General features: G+C 51.4%; 1 protein-coding gene across 1 annotated transcript in view; it reads left to right on the top strand.

Annotated features, from left to right (window-relative positions):
* The window catches only part of ALK (ALK receptor tyrosine kinase), a 714,184-nt gene that overhangs the window by 658,923 nt on the left and 32,188 nt on the right, over nt 1-23,073 (top strand). The window contains exons 13-17 of the mRNA XM_060116934.1: nt 3,830-3,992; nt 14,259-14,409; nt 18,746-18,877; nt 19,641-19,785; nt 22,374-22,556. Coding sequence (XP_059972917.1) covers nt 3,830-3,992; nt 14,259-14,409; nt 18,746-18,877; nt 19,641-19,785; nt 22,374-22,556 — 774 coding nt within the window. The remainder of the gene's footprint in view (nt 1-3,829; nt 3,993-14,258; nt 14,410-18,745; nt 18,878-19,640; nt 19,786-22,373; nt 22,557-23,073) is intronic.

Raw genomic sequence — 23,073 nt, 5'->3', positions numbered from 1 at the left:
TCTCACTGTGACCTTGATCTTCTCTTTAAAAACCAAGATTTTCCCTTGTTGCTTATTACCCAGTCCCTCTCATGTGTCTGCTTGCTGATCTTGTAAACATTCCAGTTACCAGATTTCCCTTTTGACACCCCCTGGCTCCCCGTGGCCTCTCGGGGGACCAGAGTCCTGACACTGAGCACCTGTTTTCCCTGGTTTGTGCCCATGACCCCCTAAAGTGCACACTCTGCTAGGCTAAGCTACTGTGGGACTTTCTGAGGCTGAGGGTCTACCTACCACATACCCTGACCAGACTCCTCTCCCCTCATGGTGGCCTGCCTACTCTCTGGTCCTGAGCAAACTTGTTCGGGTTTAACTGAGCTCTGGGCTCATAGATTTAAAAAGGAGAGGAAAAAAAACAGACTTGCAGAAAGGTTCCATGAGGATTTCATGGTGATTGTAGCACCTTTTCAAGTCTTGAACTTAAACTCAGAAGATCTATGTTTAACTCCTAGCTTGACTGATTATCCACTCTGTTTACAGCAGGCTGGCTCTCCTGGAAAAGTTGTCATATAATGCAAATATTGTCCTTCCTCCACCATGGCCCCAACCTAGTATCTACTAATCTGAATCTTCAGGGCCCTGGAATCTGTATTTTTAAAGGTCCTTAGGTGGTTTGGGAACCACTGAATTCAGATATCTCCAAGGTCCCATCTTGCTGTGGCATTCTGTGATGTCTATGAGATTCCAAACAGAATGAGCAAAGAGAACCAACAGGATGAAGCTTTAGTAAGACAAGCCCACACACATCAGAAGCAGGACAGCCCTTCACAATGGGCAATAAACTCAGAGAACCCATACCCCCAAGAAGTGCTGCTGGTGGGACACAGAAATTAATTCCAAACAACTTTGGGCAGATTTATGAGAGTCAGAGCCATCTAAGGGAGCAGGGAGGACCACCATGCCTCGAAGGCTGTGGGAGCAACAGAATTCCGGCTGGATGAATCATGGGTTTGACCTGGGATGGCAAATCCTCTATTCCCATGGAATCCACTTTAGAAAGAATTCCCGCTCTGGACCTTTCCATCAGCAGCTGCTGAAAATGAAAACAGAATTTTGTGCATAGAAACCACCTGAGACTAATATATGTCCACTGAGTTGAGAAAATACTGGTCCCTTTATTGAGAAACAGCCCTAGAGTCCCTTCTTTATGGACTGGGGAACATAAATCTTGAGATTGGGTGTCTCTGCTTCCTTACAGTCAAAAACTGAGCAGGAAGTTACACACTTTTTAAACTATATTCACTATGCGTCTCTAATGCATAATGTTGTTCTAAGCACTTTGCTTAGGTCATCATTTAATACTCACAGCATGTCTAAGTACTAGGTGTTATTTCTCCACTTGTTCAGATGAAGAAATTGAGGCTCAGAGAGGCTGTAGAGTTTACCCCAGTTCTCATACCTCATCAGAGGTAAAATCCAATGAGAAAATTTGGCCCATCTGGATCCAAAGCCCATTCCCCTCTTCCTACCCCATCAGATGCCCAACTTGGCCAAGAAGTAGAAGCCCACCCTCTCTGGGAACATCTCAGAACCTTCAGAAAAATGTTAAGCAAGACTGAAGTTAGAAGAGGGTCCTGCGGAAGGACACGCTCCAGTAGGGTGCCGAGCCCATGCCTTCCTTGAACTGTCTTCCTCAGCACACTCTTCAGGGGAAAAAAAATACATATTTATATTTATGTCTAAATTCTTTAATTTCCAGGACTGAATTAACTAAGTGAACCATCATGCTTCTGCCCCAGATTGATAAGGCTGCCCCCAAACCCAGGCTGCTCGCTATAGGCACAGACTGAACCTGCAGAATAGGCTTCAAGGAGCTAGAGCCCACGGGGAGGAGTGTATTTTTTAACTTCTTTTCTGAGCTGTTCTTTTTTCCCTGCTCCTATCTCAGCCTCAACTCACTGAGTTTAAATTCCTAGGTGCTGTTGGCAGAGGGATCCATATACACAGAAACCCTGTCCGCACTTCCCATTGTCAGGAACAGCACCAGCCTTGGGTGCAGGCAGGAGTCGGCGACACAGCTCACATTTTTAGAGTTTTGGACTTTACAATGACCTTTCATACCCCTCGCTTTCTTTAATCCTCATGGCAACCCAGCCCCTTTCACAGACAATGGAACACGCATCAAGGTCCCATAATCAACAATGATGAGGCTGCTCCCAAACTCAGATGTTCGTGCTGATTCCAAAGCGTGAATCCTTTCCGCTTCTCCCCTCTGGTACAGCCCACACGTGTGATTTGAACACTGGAGAGGGTGAAAGGACATCTGGCCAAGACAGCTCTGCTGAAATGCCTCCAGTAAAGAGTTAGTCCTTTGAATTAACAGGTTACCCCTTATAATACAAATAGATGAGAAAATTAACAATCAGCCATTCACACCAAAGATGAATGGATTCATCACCTTCTTGCCCTTGAAACAACCTTCAGAAACCAAATAGAAACCAACATCTTCATTCGAAAAAATGAAGCCAAGAAAGGTATTGAGTGCTCAGTATTGAGTAGCTGTATGCATGAGAACCCCAACTACAGCTTCAGTATCCCGACCTCAGCTCTGGGGCAGTGTCACAAAAGCCCACCACAGCCAGCCCGGTTTTCAGATTATCAAGACGGCCCAGTGTAATTCTCAATCTGATTGCTAATAATTAGCAACCCAAATTAACCTTTCATTTTTGCATCAAGTTAGCTGAAAGTCATCAAAAGAATTTTATGCTTTAGCAAACAAAACTATATACACCCAAATTAATTATTTCATAATTTTCTGTAGGTAGAATTTGACTTAATCACTTTAAAGGGAAATAATTTCTTCAATCTTATAATGAGATTTTTGTATTTTAAGTAAAAGTGATGTATCAAGAGCACATTTTTTGGAAGTTTTTATAGGTTGTAAACATGTTAAAATTCCTGCCAGGATGAAATCTGACAGTTCCCCAAGGTCCAGCCAGGCTCAAAGATAGAAAGTTTGGAAGGAATGGCCCAGTGGCAGTGGAGGCGTGGGGATGTGCTGGGTGTTCCTGAGGCACCCCCAGAAGGCCACCTAAGAGCATTGGGTGCTCCAGGTGAGGACAGCACCAGGAAGCAGTGAGGGGCTTGGAAAAGGACGTGCACCAAAGGCAGATGTGACCTGTTTCCCATTTATTACACTCTCTGTTACATAGAGAGCCTGAGGGCTGCTTCTAATGCATTTCCAAACCCAACCAATGTGGAGGAGGAAGGCATGGAGCCGACTCTGTGTCCACTTTACTCTTTTGATCTTCTCCAAGCTAAGAAAATCCTATATGCAGATATCAAACTTTCAGAAGCGGGTTAGATCCAGTCACAATAGCACAGATTGAGCACCTGTTCTTTGCCCAGCACTGTGCTGGACTCAATGAGAAACCAGGAGAGGACCTGGCCACCGCCCGCCTGTCTCACCTGAGAGGGGTCTTCTCTCCCTCCTTAGAACCTTCACAGTACAGTGTTAGCCAGACCCTCCTGAGGCTCTTTTTCTGTTACTGTCCTGTCTTGTTGCATCCCTTTGGGTCTCCCTTTAGTAGGCTGTAAACTTCTTTAGGCCAGGGTCCAAGTCTGCTCCATTTGTGTCTCTCCCTTAGTATCTATCTGGTCCAGGGCCTGGCACACAGTAGATCCTCAACAGAAGTTTCCAGTTCAAATGACTGATGAGTGTTCCTTGCCCCGACAGGGGTGCCATCTTGGTTTGGCCTCATGGAGCGGACAGCTCAGAGGCAGCAGAGGGAGGCCCACAGAGGAGGGAGGGCCAGGCCAAGTGAGTGATCGCCTTTCCTCTTTTGTGCAGTTCACTGGCTGTTCACCACATGTGGGGCCAGTGGACCCCATGGCCCGACGCAGGCCCAGTGCAACAATGCCTACCGGAACTCCAACCTGAGCGTGGTGGTGGGGAGCGAGGGCCCCCTGAAGGGCATCCAGACCTGGAAGGTGCCAGCCACCGACACCTACAGGTGGGTATGGGGGAGGGGGAGGGCAAGGGGCAGATCCACCCTCCCGAAGAGGACTGGGGTCCTGCTGTTGGGTGCATGCCTGCTCTCCTGGTGTGCCCGGGCAGGCCAAGGCTCCGAGGCCACAGACTCTGGCCCACATTGGAGTGTAAGGGCTGGAGATGGGGAGATCTGGGATAATGGAGTATGGCAAAAAAAGAGGCTGTGTCCTCTGTCCTCAAGGAGCCCACAGACTCATTTGTGGAGATGATATGCATGCATGCACCCGCCTCAGAACATTCTTTAGCTTTACTAATAACTATAATTATAGCGGGCTGTTCTTCGAACTTCATGCTGTTCAAATGAGGCAATGAATGTCAAAATGTTTGGGAGACAGAAGTATGATCCACATGGAAGATGATTTCTTATGCTTGAGCCTCCTTTCCTGGGCCTTCATTGTTTGCAAGTAAAGAAACTATTCTGGAACTCTTATCCCAGGCCCAACCCCACAGTGTTCCACCAGAGCCAGGCCAGGCTGGAGGGAGGCCCAACTCCAACGGGCACTCAGCTAAGCGAAGCTAATGGCAAGGCCTAGACCAGTGGCTCCTAACCTTGAGCGGGCATCAGAATGACAGGAAGGCCAGTTAAAACAGAGGTTGCTGGTTCCACTCGCAGAGTGTATGATTTTATAGGTCTGGAGTGGGGTCCAAGAATATGAATTTCTTTTTCTCATGCTAAACATTTTTACATTAGTGAAGCCAATACGGCAAAACACTGACGTTTATTGGATGCAGGTTGAGGAGGGAGGCACCAGCAGTACTCACCGTACCCGTGGTAGCCATCCAGAGCCGTTCATTCACCAAGAATCTGAATTTCTAGCAAGTTCCCAGATGACGCCGATGCAGCCACTGGGTTAACCACAGCCCATGCTGTCATCCTCGCTCAGCTCGATGCCGTGGGCAAGGCCAGTGCCGCAACCCTCATTTTACAGTTGAGAAAACGGAGGCTCAGAGCGTCAGGAGCTTCCCACGGCCACATGGTCAAGAAATGGCCTCCAAGCCCAGACTTTGGAGGCGCAGCTCTGCAGAGGTTCCTCCCACCGCACACGGCTGGGCTGTGTAAACAGGAAGCACCGTAATTCTGCTGTCATTTGTGCAGATGCCCCCTAGAGGCTGAACACAGTGGGAAGTGAGCTGCTTCCTCTCCCGCAGCCCCCAACCCCCGGCACATCCTCAGCCCCCTGGGAAGGAAAGGGGCCTCTCAGGTTGCCCTGTTTTCCGCACATTCCCACCCCTGGGACTTCAGTGTAAATGCGTTCCGGGGAAAGCCCTAAGTGCTTTTTAAATGACATTCTGGGCGGGAATGCAATAACAAGGCTTGGCTGCAATCAGATTAACTGCTCCAGGTCCCACACATCCCTAGTAAATGGCCAAAGACCTCCGGCTACCCTTGGCCACGCCACACGGAGCAGGCCGGGCCTCCCCTTCCGACCTGGCTGAATTTCCAGGCGTCATCCACTGTCCTAGAGAGAAGGGGATGCATGTCTGTTGAGGACCCACTAGGTAGTCCTCCTCCTTTTCACAATGAGGTAGATGTTATCACTATTGTTTTTTATCTATATTCCCTTGTTTCCATATGAAGAAACGTGTCAGGAAGCTTAGCAATAGATCTAGGGCCACTCAATCAGTGACAAAGCTGGAATTTGAACCCAGGACCCTCAGTCTCAAAGTCTGTTGGTTCTTTCCATTAAAACTCCCACTCAGGAAACAGGAAATGGAAGAGGGCATAGGAATCATGCAGCACCCACCTCCAGGAAGCCTCCAGAAATGAGAGCCTGGAGGGGAGGCCCCACCGCCTGAAGGGGTAGTGGCCAGCCCAGCCCTTGGTGCAGATCCCCACATACAAAAAGCAACGTGAAGAAGAAAGCAGAGGAGCTGTAAGGCAGACAGAGACCTCAACACTTAGCCCAGCAAAACCCACTGTCCCGTCCCTGCCCGGGGCGACTCCCAGGCTAGACTGGCTCGAAGTCCTCTGCGACTTAGGGAGGTCCTCTTGAGCTGCGTTCCTCCTGAGATAAGGTGAATCAGACCCAGTTCCACACTCGGGCGGGTTATTTAATCTCTTGAGACTCTGTTTCCCCACCTGTAAAAGGCAAAGGTTGGGGGTTGCTAACACCTGCCCCGTTGGTTGCAAAGATCACGTACAAGTGCCTCGCACATGCCCTGCACGTGGCAGGTGCTCCCCAGCCCAGCTGACTGCAGCAACATCCCCTGGAGTGGTGTCAGGCAGTGGCCAGACAGCATTTCCAGGAACAGCAGTAGTTCCTGACTTCTCTGCTTCTAAGGACTTTTTTCTGACTTCTTCAGATGGGCCCTGCCTTTTGAAAGATTTTGCCTGCCAAACTACATTTATTAAGTAATAATTCATTTTCCTATTTTTTATTAATCACAGCCATATCTAAGTCTAGCTAGGTTTCTGATCTGTGTAAATTGCCACGGTATAACCACCTGTGTTGCTACAAGCCCAGCCCAAATCAGAGAACTGTTTCCATTTCTCTCTTTGGAATACTGAGACTAGCTCCCAGCCCCCAGCACTGCCCACTGAACACTCATTAGAAACACATGCAGGAGCCGTTTTTCTGTTGAAGCAGGACGCTTCGAGGTGCCCACATTTGTAAAGGGGACTTCTGATCAGGACCTTTTTGAACTGGCCTGAGAAGCACCATATCAAAATGGAAGAATCAAAACCAAAAAATGTTGGGTTTGGGTTTTTGTTGTTGCTGTTGACTCCTTGTTTTTTAACCCAACAAAGACTGTTACAGATATTCCTGACCCTCACCTCATCCTTGACCCTGGATGAGGCTTGGGACTTGGACAATAATGTCTACTGGTCACATAACGTCGCATCAAAGAAGCAGACCATTTAATGATTTGCTATACAGACCACATCGAAATGTCCCCAAGTCAGAATATCCAGGTTGAGAAGTCAGGTGCCCTTTTTCTGGAAGATATTTTCTTCATATTAACTAATTCTTATTTAGTAAGTGCAGTTCATCTAGTGAGACAAACGTAGGACACACAAGAGGATGGATGTAAAAGGTTCTTGAGAACAGAAAGGTTGGAATCATTCCTTAGGGAGTCCATCTATTCCTGGAAGAGTGTGGCGCTCAGCTAGTGCTGCCTGGCTGCAGCTTGAGGCCTGGCATGATTATTGCTACAGTCAAGGTCTCTACCTACTGATCAGAGAGGTGAAGGAAAGCGAGCTATACTTATCAAGCACCCATTGTGTGCCACAGTGAGACGTCATTGCCTGGGGCTTGCTCAGGGATGCATACAGGTAAAAAATATATATTTTTAAAAATTAATTTTTATTGGAGTATAGTTGATTTACATTGTTGTGTTAGTTTCTGCTGTACAGCAAAGTGCATCCGTTGTACGTATACATATATCTGCTCTTTGTTAGATTCTTTTCCCATATAGGTCATTACGGACTACTGAGTAGAGTTCCCTGTGCTATACAGTAAATTCTTATTAGTTATCTATTTTATATATAGCAATGAAAACACCTCCACTCTTAAGTAACTGGTCATTTACCCAGTGTTCCTCTCCCAGCTTCTACACCTTTGTCTACTACCACGAAGAGGGAGAGGAAGGACAGGCCAGGAAGGAGACAGGTGGGACGTGCCAGGCTAAGGTGGGGCTTTTGGGGCAAAACCTAAATCTCCATCTCCTCCCCACACACACACGCACACACTGCTTTCCTGCCCTGGGCTCCCCCTTCCCCTGGATTTGCCACTTCCTCTGTCAGAACAGGAGAGGTGTCCATACCTGCTCCCCTCCTGCTTTGCACATCTCAGCGGACCATATTAAGCACCTATTAGGACACTATGCCTATATAAAGAGGTACAAGATCCAGTTTCTGCCCAAGAAGAGCCCCAGTCAGTGGTAGATGTAGGAACAAAGCATTTCAGTGTGATGTAGAAAGTACTGCGGTGGAGGTTTACACACAGCCCTGTGTCAGAGGCCAGGGGAAGGGCCTGAGTTCATGGATGGCTTCCACAGGGAGACAGAAGCCTGAGTTAAGTCTTGAAGGTGATAGAGTTGTCTACGAAGACGAGGGGAGGGCCTTCCCAGTGGAAGGAGCCCCTGCGGCAAACCAGGGCCTGCAGGAGCTGAGGCAGGACCTGGCCCTGAGGCTGGAGCCTCACCTCCCAAACATGTTTAGCTCCTTCCGGTGCCAGTGTGATGGTGGTGGTGAGAGAAGCAAGTGGGGAGGCAGGGAGAACAGAGTGAAGGCTGGTGAGGTCGTGCAGGCAAGAGTCAAATGGGGCTAAACCAGGGCAGGGGAAACATGGCGGGAGAGGCTGAAATGTTTGGGAGGTAGAATCGGCATGACTGGAGGGCTGAGTGGGTGGGATGGAAGCGAGGGGGAGCAGGCAATACCCAGGAGGCTAGCCTGCGTGGGGGGCTGAGGAAGCCAGGACAATGAGCCTGATTGAGAGGGACAGGCAAGGATTAGGGTAACAGCGAGAGGGACACCTGATCTGGGGGATTTCCAAGTCTTGGTTCTGAGCGCCCATGGAGGTGGGCGGCTAAGGTGGATCAGAACAGGAGCGTGGATCGTGGGGTGTGTGCTGGGGCAGGAGCCTCAGCCTCCGCCTAAAATGGAGACACACTGACTGAGTCCAGCTCCAAGGCCCGGGGGGATTTAGTGCCATTCGGTGTGTGACACCCCGCGCAGGGGCGGTCGCGTGCAGATGTCAGCCCGCCAGCCTCTCGCTCTCCTGACTTCTTCCCCTATTCATCCTTCTCTCCCTCCTCCCAGCCCACCTGCCTGTTCTCCTGCCTCTCCAGGCTTCCGTATCCTTCCCTGTCCTCCTCCTCCCCCAGCTTCCCACATACACACACACAAATACACACACGCACACGCATGCGCATGTGCACACATGCACACAGATCGTCTATAAAACTTTCATCAGGCACAGCCCACAGCTCCTGATGACAGTTCCCACAGCGTTCCCTTGTTCCTCAGACATCACGTACAAGAGGTCTCAGGTCCCAGCTGGAGCCAGCAAAGCCCACCAGCCAGCCTGGGCCACAGCTGTTCCTGACAGCCTCCATCACTGACACTAGTTTCCTCACCTGGCTCCACGGACCAGCACGTGCCGCTGGATGACACCATCATTCAAATCCACAAGCAGCCATGGAGCACCTACTGCCTGCCCGGCTCTGAGCCAGGGTGGTGCGGGGCAAGGGGCCTCCGGTTGTCTGCCAGGCACTGAACAGATGCTGCAGAACTTGTAGAGAGGACTGAGCCTCTGGAGTCTTGCAGTCTTTGCAAAGACCACAGGGCAGAAAAGTTCAATAACAGTCCACAATGCCAGTAAAGTTCTAAACAATTGTAGAAGAGAGTCACAAGTCATGATTCATTGCCAGAGTAATTGTGCAGATAACCATAGCCATGAAGAGCACAGAGCAGGGAAAGTCGAGGGAGGGGGGCAGCATTGAGCAAAGATCCATGAGCCGCAGGCAGAATGGAGTTTGGGTTCAGCTTCTGACACACTGTATGACCTTGAAAGTGTGCTGCCCCTCCTCTGCAAGGGCCTCATCTGTCGAAGGAGGGATTGGAGAGAGAGGTCACTGACATCCCTTCCAGCTCTGATATTCCTGGGTCAGGAAGGTGGTAGGGAACGAGTGGACGATGAGTCTTGCTCATTGGTGCAAAACTGGAATGGAACTGGGGCAGCAAGGAGCACACGCCTCCACCGCTGACCCCCGGGGGTGTCGCCTGATGGCTCGCGTGACCCACCTGGATCATACGACTATGTACCTGCACAGAGCTCTCGCTCTGACCAAGCCCTGCACGTACCCAACATCTCCTGTGCTCTCACAGCAGCCCTGGAGGCAGGATGGATACGCAGGGGGGACCTAACTGTTCTGATTTCACAGAGGAAACCGAGACACAGAGGTCACTCAAGGTCCCACTGGGTGTTAGAGGCAGAGCCCAGAGCAGGTGTGGAAGAGAAATGAGGTGCTTCCTGCTTCCCTGGGTGGGGTCCTCTCACTCCTTCCCCCCTCCACCGCCCCCGGCAGCCCCCCAAGTGTGCCGGCGACACCGCCATCACGCTGCACACCAGCTGTGCTCTCCTTTCAGGGTCCAGCAGGCAGCCACTTTGATTTGCAGCTAATTCTTTATTATAAAAAGATTCACAACTCAATTACATCAGGTAACAATAGCTCACAGTCAATAATACAAACCGCAAACCCAATAAACATCCATTCTGACTAGGGGACATGGATTTAGATGAAGACAAACAAATTACAGCATCAGCTCGTTGAGAACAGGATACTGTAACTTCCAGGAAATTGGAATCACTGCGAGTCATTTTCCCCACCTGAGTGGCATGTATATTAATTTGTTGTCATTTGTCAACCATCAAAATAAGTTGTTTACAAGGGATGGGAAAAGGCTTCAGAGATTCAGGCTGAGGTTATTATTCTGGCACAGGTTTGTGTAACATGATTCGTACAGTTCGGGGGTCTTCAGAAGCGCCAGGGCTGGCCTTACGCTCCCACTGGCTCCCTGTGGAAGTAGGTGCTGGGTGAAACTGAACACCCTTGACCCTGGCTCCTCGGCCACACCCTGCTCCACCTATTGCCCTGCTCTCTAGAAACCAGGGCCTTATTCACTGCCCCCCTCCACCTTCTGCCTCTCAGAAGTCACCCCAGGAGAGGAGCAGACAGGCTTCCCCAGGGGTACATTAGCACAGCAGTTACTATTTGTTACTCACTAGCTACCCTCCAGGCGCTGAACTAGGCCCCTTATAAGGGGCATTATCTCATATAACTCTCACAACAACCTTTTAAGGTAAATATTCTTATCCCCCTTTTATAGATGAGGAAACTGGAGCTCAGAGAGGGTACATAAACTACCCAAGGTCACACAGCTGGCAAGTAACAGGGCCAGAACCAGGAGAGGTAAGCAAGGTGCCTTGGACACAAAAGTTCAGGAGGCTCTGGCTCTCAAGGTTGACCAAGTGCAAGGCCAACACCTGGGAAGGAGCTGTCTAACCCAGTTCCTGGCCCTGAGTGACAGAGTTGGATTTGGATCCAGGTCTGTCTGCATCCAGCCTGTGCTTTTTTCACTGTGGCACAGCCCACCCAGGAAGAGATGGGCCTTCTAGTAGCAGCTAGAAGTTTCCAAAGGAGTGGAGTTCTGTGGTGGGACTTCAGGCCTCACAGGGCTAATGAGGGAGGCACTACCTCCCCTACCAGTAGCCCAGTTGGGCAGCTGCCAGTCCCATGTCTTTAAGCCAGTGATAGTCCAGGTGGAAACGTGGGGCTGAGGCCATCAAGCAGGAAAGCAAACTCCAGCTGCTGACACCTGGGTGCCAATCTCTACTGTCTCCTTTGGGGTCTGTAGATCTGACCCCAGCCCAGAGTCCCCCTTGCACTTGGCAGCAGTTTGTAATCTTTTCAAACCCACTACTTACCCTCATGAGGGCGGGGGTCCTTGTCCTCATTTTTTTCCTTGGTAGGGGAAGCTGAGGCTCTGAGAGGTTAAGCAAGTTGTCCCAAGTCACACAGCCAGCAGAGCGCCCAGGGTATGACTCAGAACTCAGGGCTCTTTCCATCCACCTCACTGCCAAGAACTAGGTCAAGACCCAAATGGGGCTGGAGTTCAGACTCGGTTGGGGGCAGGAGAAATAGGAAAGAAGGCTTAGAGAGGGGGAAAAAGCATGTCAGGAACAAACAACTTCTAAAATATAATGCTTTGGCTAAATTCAAACACGTGAAAGAGTTCAGAATGATTCATAATGCATGCAAATGATGCAGAAAGGATGAGATGGGTACAGCTTACCTCTCAGACACAGCAGGAGTGGGCAGGGTGAGGACTCCCTCTCGGGCAGCAGTTTTCCAAGCCAACAACACCTTCAGATTGGCACGACTTTCTTAGGTAACCTGCGAAAGCCCCAGAACCTTGGAGGGGCCACGTTGCTGTCTCTGTACTCCACAGAGTCTCTGGAATGTCCAGCACCACCCCGGCCCCAGGCTTGCCTTCTCTGAGCTAAATAATTCTGCTGCTTTCCTTTCACCAATGAGCCTTCCTTCTTTCTCAGCCTTTTAATTGTCCTTATCACCTCTCCTTTTCCAATGGGTCAGGAGTGAGGGTTTGGCTGAGGGTCTGAGTGAATTAGGATGGGCCAGTAGCTTCTCAGACCACCCTCGTGCATCCATATAACCTCGCAGCAGCATGTCGGAGGGGAAATGTAGAGCTCTGGACCAGGGTTTGCCCGGTCCAAATGAATCCCTCTGGGCCTCGGTTTCCTCATCTACCAAATGAGATTGCTAACAACTACTGTTTACGGCTACTGGGGGGATGCCGTATGCACTCACGCCTGGCACATTGCAGGATGCTCAGGAATTGACCCTACTTCCCTCTGCAGAGCTACAACGCCCCCTTCCCCACCCCAGCACCTAGGTTTCCTGCCTCTTCATTCACGTTCACACAAGCCTGACTCGTACCCTCCACCTCCTTCTGCTTGTCTGGGTCCTACCCAACCATCATCTCCACCATGAAGCCGACTTCAGACCCACACCCCACACGCCCCAGACCAGCCAAGGCCTCCAGCACCGCTGCCTCAATGTCTGTCGCGGTCCTCCGCCTCTTTCCCGGGCCGCGAGCACCTGATGGCCTGGATTTGTGCCGAGACCTGCCACTTTCTCGGAGCTTTCACCCATTATCTCCTTCAGATGTTGAACCTTCCCGTGAGTTCAGAAAGGAAAGAATGGTCCCTCTTTGACGAGGGAAGGATCTGGGACTGAGAGGACACACAGCGAGGAGGTGGTCCACTCCTCACATGGAGCCCCAGAGCCCTTTGGTCCCTCTGCTTTGCCTCCCCGATATAACCACCCCCACAGGGAGATGTCATAACTCTGTCTCCCCAATTTCTCTGGAAGCCCCCCGAGGGCCTGGGGCCCGTCTCCCCCACCTCCTCTTAGGCACCTGGCCTTACGCCAGTTTGCAACGATCTCCCATCGGTGCCGGGCCCCGGAGACAGGACAGTGGGCTCAGTTCTCCCTCGGTCTCTACCTGCCACATTAGCCATCAGCTGGCCCTCCAGGCTTGTCTCTGCAGAACAGGTCCGGGCTCTGCCTTAGGAAAGCCTCCAGGAGGCCCCTCCCATGCTTGGAACACAGGACATTTCCTAGAAGTATAGGTGGAGAAGCCGCCGTTTGCGCACGTGTGCAAAACCATCTTGCAGCTCTCCCCGGAAGCTTTTCTTCAAGGACCTTGGATCTGAATATGCAGAGACTTGAGAGTCCCCCAAGTTCCTCTCCCTGGCAGCCGGTCTCTGGGGAGGCGTGTATATCGGGCACGCGAGCTGTCTTCACGGCGCGCCGCTCTTCTCATACGGTTCATCAGTTGGGTCCTTCCTCCCCCATCCTTGCCTGACTTCAACCCAACAACCTAAGAGGCAGCAGAAATACTCCAGCATCCCCACTCTCTGGTTTTATTTTCACCATGATTGGTTGTTTGTTGTCCGCACACACATTGCTCCAGAAGGAGTTACTGGTGGGATGCAAATAAACAGTCTGTGCTTGTAAACACCACTTTCCTCAGTCATTCCACGTGGGATTCCTTGTGTCTAGACCCCGTGGGGAGACTTTAAAACATTGTACCAAGTCAATTACTGCTCCTTCTACCAGTAAGAATAATAATAACTACTAGTGAGTGCTTCTTATGTGCCAGCCACAATTCTGAGACTGGAGAGACTTCATTTCTTTAATCTTCACCACACACCTGGGCTAGAAGGTAGGTTTTTCTTATCCCCATTTTACAGATGAGGAAAAGGAAAGTTCAGTTACTTGTCTAAGGTTGACCACATGAGTCCTTTGCTCTTGGACAGGGAGAGAAGTCCATAACAGGAAAGCCCAGGTATTCAGGACACCATCACCCCAACAGCCCACATTAATACAGACTCCCCCTGTCTTCATCTCTTCTCTCTCTCCCTGCCCCCCTTCTCCCTCTCTTCCTCTCTTCTACCCCTTATGAGTTCTTTACCTTCCTAGCTCTGTGAATGAAGCATTTCCCTGCCCCTTTCTGAACTTGACCGCCCTCTCCTGACAGTGGAGAGAGGACCCTCCTTGCTGACCTCATGGGCTGATGCAGGGGAGAGACCTCCAGCACGAGGGTGGTGCGCTCGGCCTGTTAGGAGCCGCTGGGTTGGCAGGAGGGGAGTCAGTCTTCATATCATGACAGGAGCCCATGCACTCTGTCCTGTTGCAGCATATCAGGCTATGGAGCCGCTGGCGGGAAAGGCGGGAAGAACACCATGATGCGATCCCACGGCGTGTCTGTGCTGGGCATCTTCAACCTGGAGAAGGACGATGTGCTGTATATCCTGGTCGGGCAGCAGGGGGAAGATGCCTGCCCCAGTGTAAGTGCCCAGAGCAGGGGTTTCTCCTCCACACTCACCAGGACCCAGGCAGGTCCCTCAGAGGACACAAACACTGGACACACGCCTTCAGAGACCTCACGTTCAAAGATGGCAGGACTCACCCTTTGTTCTGCCTGCAAATGCTCCTCCCTTTCCAGGGCCATTTGGGTGCATGAGAAGGTGGGTGGTGTGGCTTTGGGGGTCGCACATCCCTACAGGCACCGAGGCTGAGGCATGGGTTTCATGAGCAATCTTTAAAACTGAAGAGCTGAATTCTGCTAAAATGGGCAAATGGTTGTTCCTCTTAACACAAGTGCGAGTTGAAGCCCACTGCCTAAGCTTTCTCGCAAGGCCACCATTGTCTTTAGCCATATTATCGTAAACAGGAAAATACCAGACTAAACGTGTCTTGTTCAGCTCAAAATCACAGACTCATAGCCACATATATGCATATTAAACCATAGAAAAAGTTCTAAAAGATACAGATAACAGTGGTTGTTTCTGGAGAGGGGACTGGAGTTGAGGATGCTTTGTCAGTAATGTCTGATATTGTTACAAAAATAATGCATTCACATATTATTTATTATTTGTGTGATTAAATTTTTTAAAGTGTTTTAAGCACAGACTCAGAGCTGAAAGACCATGTAATCCACTACCCCCATTTCACAGATGAGAACATGGAGACCACAGAAGTGAAGGGACTTGTCCAGAGTCACTCATAATGCAGCACAGAGACTCTGGCTCCTATTTTTGCTGCCCCAAACTTGCTTGGGGCTCAGTTTCTACAACCTTTTTCCCTTTTCCACTTATAACACATCACTTGACAAGCCAGACTGTCATCCTCTGCAGCCCCAGAGACAACCCTTCATTCTGGTTCCTGACCCCACTGGGGTGTCCAGCTGTCAAACAGGGAGAGCTCCAACAGCAGAACTTAAGAAAGCCAGTAGTGGTCTAAAATGACCAGGAAGGGGAGACAGTGGAGACTAATAAAGCAGCAGCCATGCCTCTTGCCTGTGCTGGGGGACGCAGGACCCTGGTGGTGCTGGCTGTCTTGATGGGAACTCAGCACTCTGCAGAGGGTTCTCCGCATTGGGCCGGGCCACGCCCTCACCTGAGGGTGAACTTCTGCACTGAGTGGGACCGGGGCAGGGATCTGGGTTCTAGGTCTCAGGACCCAGGGCTCCTTCCCCAGAAACTTATTCAAGAGTAGAGTTGGAAGACAGGTGTGGGAACAAGAGCTATGAGAAAGCAGTTCAATTCCACAGAATAACCTCAAGGCTCCTAAGAGCCAGGCCCCAGGCTGGGAGCCAGGAGTAAAGTATGTGCCCTACCCCCAACCCCACCTTAGAGGCTGAAAACAAAGCAACAGGAGTAAGCTGCGCAGGTGCAACCTTGTGCGTGAGAAATGTCTGGACTCTTATTTAGCAACTATAATCAGGACTTTCCAACCTGATATAATGTGTTAAGTCATTACATCACAAGCCGCTGTAATTTTCACAGGAATTTATTGAGTGCTAATGTAATTCTTTCATCTAAGCAGAAAGATTACATTGACTTCCGCAAGGAACTTTTACTTGATTGGATTGTCATCAATTATGTCTTTTCACAGGACTGAGTCCTTTTTTAATTCAATTGTAATCTACTTGTTCCTCTGAACTGCTGCATTTTATCATTTTATTAATCAACCTGCTTGCTCTCAAACCTTGGATGTGCCAGGGAAGTTCCAAAGAAGCCAGGGACATAGGGCAGCCCCCTCTGCTGGTCGGGTCAGGCATAGCATGGGCATGGGGAAAATAATTGGTCTTCCCAGTTGCTCCACATCTCCGCCCCTCAGGAGTCATTTGAGAAAGGGAGAAAGACCTTTTACAGGCACTACCTCAATCTCCTGTCCTCCCTAGGCCGAAAAATGGTGTCTAGAGAGGATCTTTTAGAGAATGAAGTGGACCCCAAGAATTAAACTGCAGGCTTTGGCAGCTCTGCTGGTTCTATTGCATTTCTGTGTGGACTGGCTCTTCCCGTGTGCCTGGCCAACCCAAGCCTGGAATGGGCTCCAGCTGCTGGAACCACCTCTCAGAAATGACAATCAAAAATGCCTCCAGGGCTTCCCTGGTGGCGCAGTGGTTGAGAGTCCGCCTGCCGATGCAGGGGACACGGGTTCGTGCCCGGTCTGGGAAGATCCCACATGCTGTGGAGCGGCTGGGCCCATGAGCCATGGCCGCTGAGCCTGCACGTCTGGAGCCTGTGCTCCGCGACGGGAAAGGCCACAGCAGTGAGAGGCCCGCGTACCGCAAAAGAAAAAAAAAAGCGAATCATGGAAAAGTGATCAGCTCCTCCAAATGCAGCTGTAGACCCAGCAAGATGCAGACTGAGAAGCGAATCAACTGTTCCCCTCCCGCCACCCCATGCAAAGGAGACACCTGAGCCGCCGGGGCAGTGGGGAACGTGCTGACTCTGGGCTCTAGTTAGACAAAGGCCATCCTGCAGCCCAACTGCCCCCTCCAGCAATCTCCAGCCATCGGCAAGTTCCATTAAAGGGAAGCGCACATCCCCAAGGGGTGGGGGCCCCACTGCTGCCAGGCAGAGGAGAGGAGGAAAGGGAGCATGGTCGGAGGGGATGGACCTTCTTAGCACCACTGGTTCGCACGGGGCAGCTCCCCAATTTTTTTTTAGTTATTTATTTAGACTTTTTGGCTGCATCGGGTCTTAGTTGCAGCATGTGGGATCTTTCATGACGACGCGTGGGCTTCTCTCTAGTTGTGGCGCGCGGGCTTAGTTGCCCTGTGTCATGTGGGATCTTAGTTCCCCGACCAGGTCTCGAACCCACGTCCCCTGCATTGGAAGGCGGATTCTTAACCAATGGACCACCGGGGCAGTCCCGCAGCTCTCCAGTTAATATAGGAGGGCAGATCCAGCCAGATGGCCCAGCAAATCTCCAGTCAGGAAGTGAGACCGGACACCGTCTTCTGTGCTCTGCTCTGCCTAGCTGGCAGCACACATTTCCACGCCCTGTCCCTGGCTCTGCCCTCAGAGCATGCCCCTTGCATCTCAGGCCCTCCCCAGGTAGCGGTTAGCAGGGTTTCCTTCCAGTAGACTCCATGCCCCTCGGCCCCCGCCCCAGCCCTGGATGGCACTGCATATACACAGGAGAAATGTCAGCTGTCCACAGTAGCAATTCAGACCCACACTAAATCCACTCTAAAACATATCAAATTATTTCCATCATTAAATCCAAAATACCATAAAACAAATTGCATCTCAGCTATTTATCTGGAAATTTCTCTAGTACTCATTCCCGGCACCCCTGAGTGCTTTAGCATAAGGAGTGGCTCAAGAAGAATTGCCATGTCCACTGGCTGGTTACACAGCAACATTCGATGAAAATGTGATGTTTTGTTGGCCTTTTTTCTATTAAGCAAAAGAAAAGTCATTTTCCTCCAAGGTCAGGGCAATGTGTGGAGAGTTCGTCTCAGCTGCTGTGACCGATAAGCAGGGTGCCTATTCTTGAAACGCTGCCCTCTTTATTCAGGGATTCCAGCCTTCTGGGTCACAGGAATTTCCAGCATGTCCCCAGAGACTCCCAGATGCCTGGGCCCACACCAGGTGGAATAAAATCCGAGTTTGTCCTCCCACTGTTTTCTTCTCTTTACAAAAGATTCTTCAGACTGCAACTTCTCAAAAAACCCCAGTGGCTCCTCGCTGCTTAGAGAATGAAGTCCAGCTCCTTCTCTGTTTGTATTCAAGGCCTCTGTCCAGGATCTGACTGTCCAGTTAGGTTCTCTCTACCCACTCCCATTTACACTCCCGCCAGCACTGTCTTACCGCATGGGGCCTTTATCACCCCCTCTTCAGAATCCAAGGATCCTAACAGCTCCTCCTGGACCACCTCTCTGTCCTCAGATGGACTTTTCTGAGCCAGAGAGACTCCTTATACTTTTTCCCCCCAAATACCCCACTCACCTCCTTCCCTCTGGGCTCATGCTGATCTCCTCCCCTGTAATGTCCTAATTTTCTCCCATTCTCAGTGTTTAAAAATCTCCCCATCCTTCAAGGCCCAAGTGAATGCCACCTCCCCCAGGCAGTCCTCCCTGCTCATCAGTCCAACAACAAAGCCTCACTCTCCCTCCTCAACTTCCCATGCATTTTCTTCTAAGCTGTCCCTGTGGTCCTTCTCCAATACTGCCTAGAGTGACAGTTATCTGTGTGTAGTTTTTGTCTCCTCAATTCAATGGCAAGCTATTTGAGAGATCATCAGACCCTATCTTTAAACATAGAAGGTCTGTGTGCTGGGAGGTAGAGAACCCTGGGCACAAACCTGAGGTGCTTTTTGTTTCTCCAGACAAACCAACTAATCCAGAAAGTCTGCATTGGAGAGAACAACGTGATAGAAGAAGAAATCCGCGTGAACAAAAGTGTGCACGAGTGGGCAGGAGGGGGCGGCGGAGGTGGTGGAGCCACCTACGTATTTAAGGTGAGGTCTGGGTGCCAGCTTCCCCAGGGCAGCGCCTTCTCTGTGTCCTGGTGTTGGATCCTCAGGACAGACCTGGGAATGAAGCACCTCGGGTGCTCTTACCCCATTTAAAGTTGAGGAAACCGAGGCCCAGAGGGAATATAAGGTTCCCTGTCTGTCCAGGAAAGGACAGGCCCTTCTCATGTTGATATGCCAGCTGGATTTCACCACGAAGACCTTTGCCATCCTGCTTCAGAGTCCCAGAGGGTCCCACTGTGCCCTCCTCTGTCCTAAGGTGGACTTTTCTGATGTCATCGAAAATAAGCAAAGGTTTCCTGCTGGGTCTTCCTGCAAGGACAGTGATGCTGAGGGCTTAATCTTGAAGTTGTGGGGATCAGAGCAGAGACCCCTGAGCATGCAAAGGAAGGAGAGAGGAAGGAGAGGAGAGAGACCTGCTTCTGCACACCAGCTGCCAGACCCCTGAGGCTAGAGAGGAACTTCAGGAAAGGGGCTGTAGAAACAGCCTCCTGATATTCAGATACATTTCTATCTCCTAGTGCTTTTGCTTCACGTACTGAACCTGGACTAATACACGAGCCCGGGGTTGGGGGGGATGGAAGAGCTGATGGGTTGTTGTAACATGAGATCAGGGCCCTCAGACCACTGAGATGTCACCCACTGCCCAGCAAACACTCGGCCACATTTAAACATTTAAATTGCTCAGGGCTCTCCAGAGAGGGAGCCCCACTCGGTTTCTCAATCTCTGAATGTCTCCCCCGGGCAGATGAAGGATGGACTGCCAGTGCCCCTGATCATTGCGGCCGGCGGTGGCGGCAGGGCCTACGGAGCCAAGACAGATACGTTCCACCCAGAGAGACTGGAGAATAACTCCTCAGTTCTAGGGCTGAATGGCAATTCCGGAGCCGCAGGTAAACCGCTGCAAGCCCACCCTCTCCCAGAACATTCTCCCGGGACTGTGTGAGCTTCAGCTCGGCCGGGCGCCATCACACACCTGTGGGCATCTTAGTCGCTGGCCCCTTGAGATGCTGGGAGCTCTGGATATTGGTACCGGGATCCAGAGAGGAAGGGCAGGCCACATGCTGGGGACCCAGAGGCCCCCTTGCCAACACGGGGTTTGGACTTGCAGAAGGTCACTGAGAAAATGAGGCCGGCGGCAGCAGTCTGACCGCCAACCCAACCGTCCCCGGGTTTTACCAAATGCAACAGGATGTGAGCAGGTGGAAGGAATCTGGGCAGAGTCAGGCCCCCGGGCCCCTGTGGTTTGTTCATACTTCCGGGCCCCGGGCTGCCAGTGCACACATCTCCTTGCTGGAAAATCTCTTTCTGGAATATCCTTAGTGAGAGCCAGCAACACAGAAATAGGGGGCAGACACCAAAAGGGATGTGAATTCTCTGATTCCTCCGAAGTCAGCCATTCATCTTTGTATTTTCTTTTTTCCACAATCAGATCGAGGGAGGATTTTTGAAGGCGTTTAAGATTTGAGATGAATTAAAATAAATACTCAGACTTTCTCTTCAATTGAGAGAGAGCTAGAGATAGAAGAAAGAGGAGAAGCGGTCACAGCGAGGAATTACCGCAGTGATACCTACAGTGCCCCTTACATCCGTCCAGCATGTAATGAATTACAAAGCACTTCCACATCTATTATACATGTGCTATTCAAAACAGTCCTGTAGGGTTTTCCAAACATATCATTTCATTTTACAGAGGGTCAACAAGTTCATTGAAAGTTGGTGGATTTTTTTTCTCAAGATGGCCAAACTGTTTCGTACTTAATCTGTTTTTTAAAACACTGTTGTTGCTGTTTTTGTTTTTACGCCCATTGTTTTCTTTTCCACACATTTGCTTGAAGGCTGCAAGATAGAGTGGGGGTCGGAAACCAACTTAGCTGGGGACTGTGCAGGACGCAAGGGTAGGGTGCCCCGGGTAGGGGAAGGAAGGCACACCTGGTGTCAGGCCCATCTCATCCTAACTTATTCACTAAGCTCGCGGCCCCGAATAGCCAGCAGAGCCCACTTCGGCTAACGGCGGAAGGGCAGGGCCTTCCCTGCACCATGTGACATCAACCACCTTGACTGGCCCCATACCCACCCTCTGGCTGGCAAAGGGAGGCCCAACACTTGGAGTCCTGTAGCTTCCGAAGCTGACAGAAGGTCCTCGCGACTTGTCCAGGACCTCATTTCAGCTCTGCTTGTCTCTGTCCCAGACCCAAGCTTCTTCCTGACCTCGACCTCATTTCCTGGAACCTGTCTCCCTCTTTCTAGCACCATAGTCATCCCTGTCTGCAGCTTTCCCCACCTAGACGTCCCTCTGCTGCCCCCTCTGGGTCCAGAAGAACTGTGGCCACAAGTTCTCCCAGAGGACCCTTCCGGGCAGGCTGACCCTTACGGTTCCAGCAGATACACGCACAGCTGTTTCTCCCGGTTCCCACCTGCCATCATCTGCTGGAGCAGAAAGGGCTTTGGGGTCTTCTGGAGTAAACTGCCTCTTGAAATGTCACACAAACCAATATGGGGAGACAAGGTGGGCGTCCTGGAGTTTCCGGGGCCGCGGGAGAGCGGTACTGTGGTCTGCCTGTGGCCTTAAGACACAGTTACGCTCAAGCTAGCTCTGTAAAGAACGTTTCGTTGGCAGGAGTTCGGAGCAGGCCCAGGCGCCGGGAAGCATGGCTCCAGCTGCTGCCACTGTACCAGAGCGTCACCACCTCCACCCACAGCTCTCTTTGCTCTTGACCTTGGAGCAGCTCCCTAGAAGCAGGCAGGCAAGACACTGCCTGAGCGTCAGAGTGTGAGGCCTTCTGCCCGTGTGTGACCTGCCTCACAAACGCCCAGCGACCCCTCCACTGGGCGGTTTGTAAAATATTTCATACACTCCCTGTCTTCTTTGATCCTAACATCCACCCCACGAGGTGTCTCATTATCTCCAAGTGACAGGTGAGGAAACCAAGTCTCAGACTGGGGAAGTTCTTGCCTAGTAGACAATTAAAGCACGTTGGGTTATTTGGTGCCTTAATCCAGGATTCCTGCTAGGAATTTCACTGCCGTGACCTCGGCAGGGTTTTGGCAGTTGGTCCTGGTTCTTGGAGATGGGAAGCAGTTAATGAAACCCAGTCCGGGCACTTCAGGACTTGGCAGGCATAGAGGGAAGGCAGAGGCACAAGTTTAGTAGTCGTGCTGCCTGTCCCCTCCACTTCCCCCGTCCCTCACCGAGCACACTGCCGGGCTTTTGAGCCAGAGGCCTGACAAGAAGCTGGGGTACGAGGCGCTCCCATCGGGACATGCACGACTGTGGCCAGAGTAGCTCTCCCTCGGGCAAAGGGCACGCTCGACCGTGGACTCTGAAGGCCCCAGGCCCCACTGAGGACAGGCCCCCTGAGCACTGGACAGTGGCAAGCACCCCTCGAAGACACTGAGCCCTGCTTCCTTCGCCGGGCCCAGCAGCTTCCCGAACCCAGCCAGCACCCTCACCTAGGCGTTTCTCCGTCTCTTCCCACAGGTGGCGGAGGTGGTTGGAATGATAACACTTCCTTGCTCTGGTCTGGAAAATCTTTGCTGGAAGGTGCCACCGGAGGACATTCCTGCCCCCAGGCCATGAAGAAGTGGGGGTGGGAGACCAGAGGGGGTTTCGGAGGGGGTGGAGGGGGGTGCTCCTCAGGTGGAGGAGGCGGAGGATATATAGGTAAAGATGATTTGCGTTCAAGGTGTCACTGCCCTCCCCACTTAGTCCTAGGCACCTCACCTCCCTGTCCTCTCCCCGGCCCCTGCCTGCACGCCCCTGGCCCACCCCCAGTGTGGACTGTGATGTGACCGTGCACGCCTTCCTCCCAGCCCCACCAGACGAGCCAGAGGCAGGGTGTTGGCTTTCGAGCCAGCATCCTGCCTCGAGGTTTCGATAGGACAGCATCAAGATCCCATATGATTCTTGATCTCCCCCAAAGCCAATGATAAAGGGGCTTTGGCTTCCCAGCCTCTTCTCTGGGCCTCCCCCAAGGACGCACTGGCCTGAGAGCCTTGGAGGCCAGACTCCTCTACCCTGTGCCTCCCTTCGGATGGCCTGGCCCGAGTCCTTGCCAAGCCCACTCCCTGAGGACCTGGTGCGCAGCTTCTGGCCTCATGGACTCCCCACACTCCCTTTCCTGCCCCAGCCCGCCAGCTTCCAGAAGGGCGCCATTCCCCTGCTGCTGGGTGCTTGTCCT

This window comes from Mesoplodon densirostris, chromosome 14 (assembly GCF_025265405.1).
Source record: "Mesoplodon densirostris isolate mMesDen1 chromosome 14, mMesDen1 primary haplotype, whole genome shotgun sequence".
Lineage (NCBI taxonomy): Eukaryota > Metazoa > Chordata > Mammalia > Artiodactyla > Ziphiidae > Mesoplodon > Mesoplodon densirostris.
Note: the sequence above shows the minus strand (reverse complement) of the source record. Positions and strands in the feature narration are given on the sequence as shown.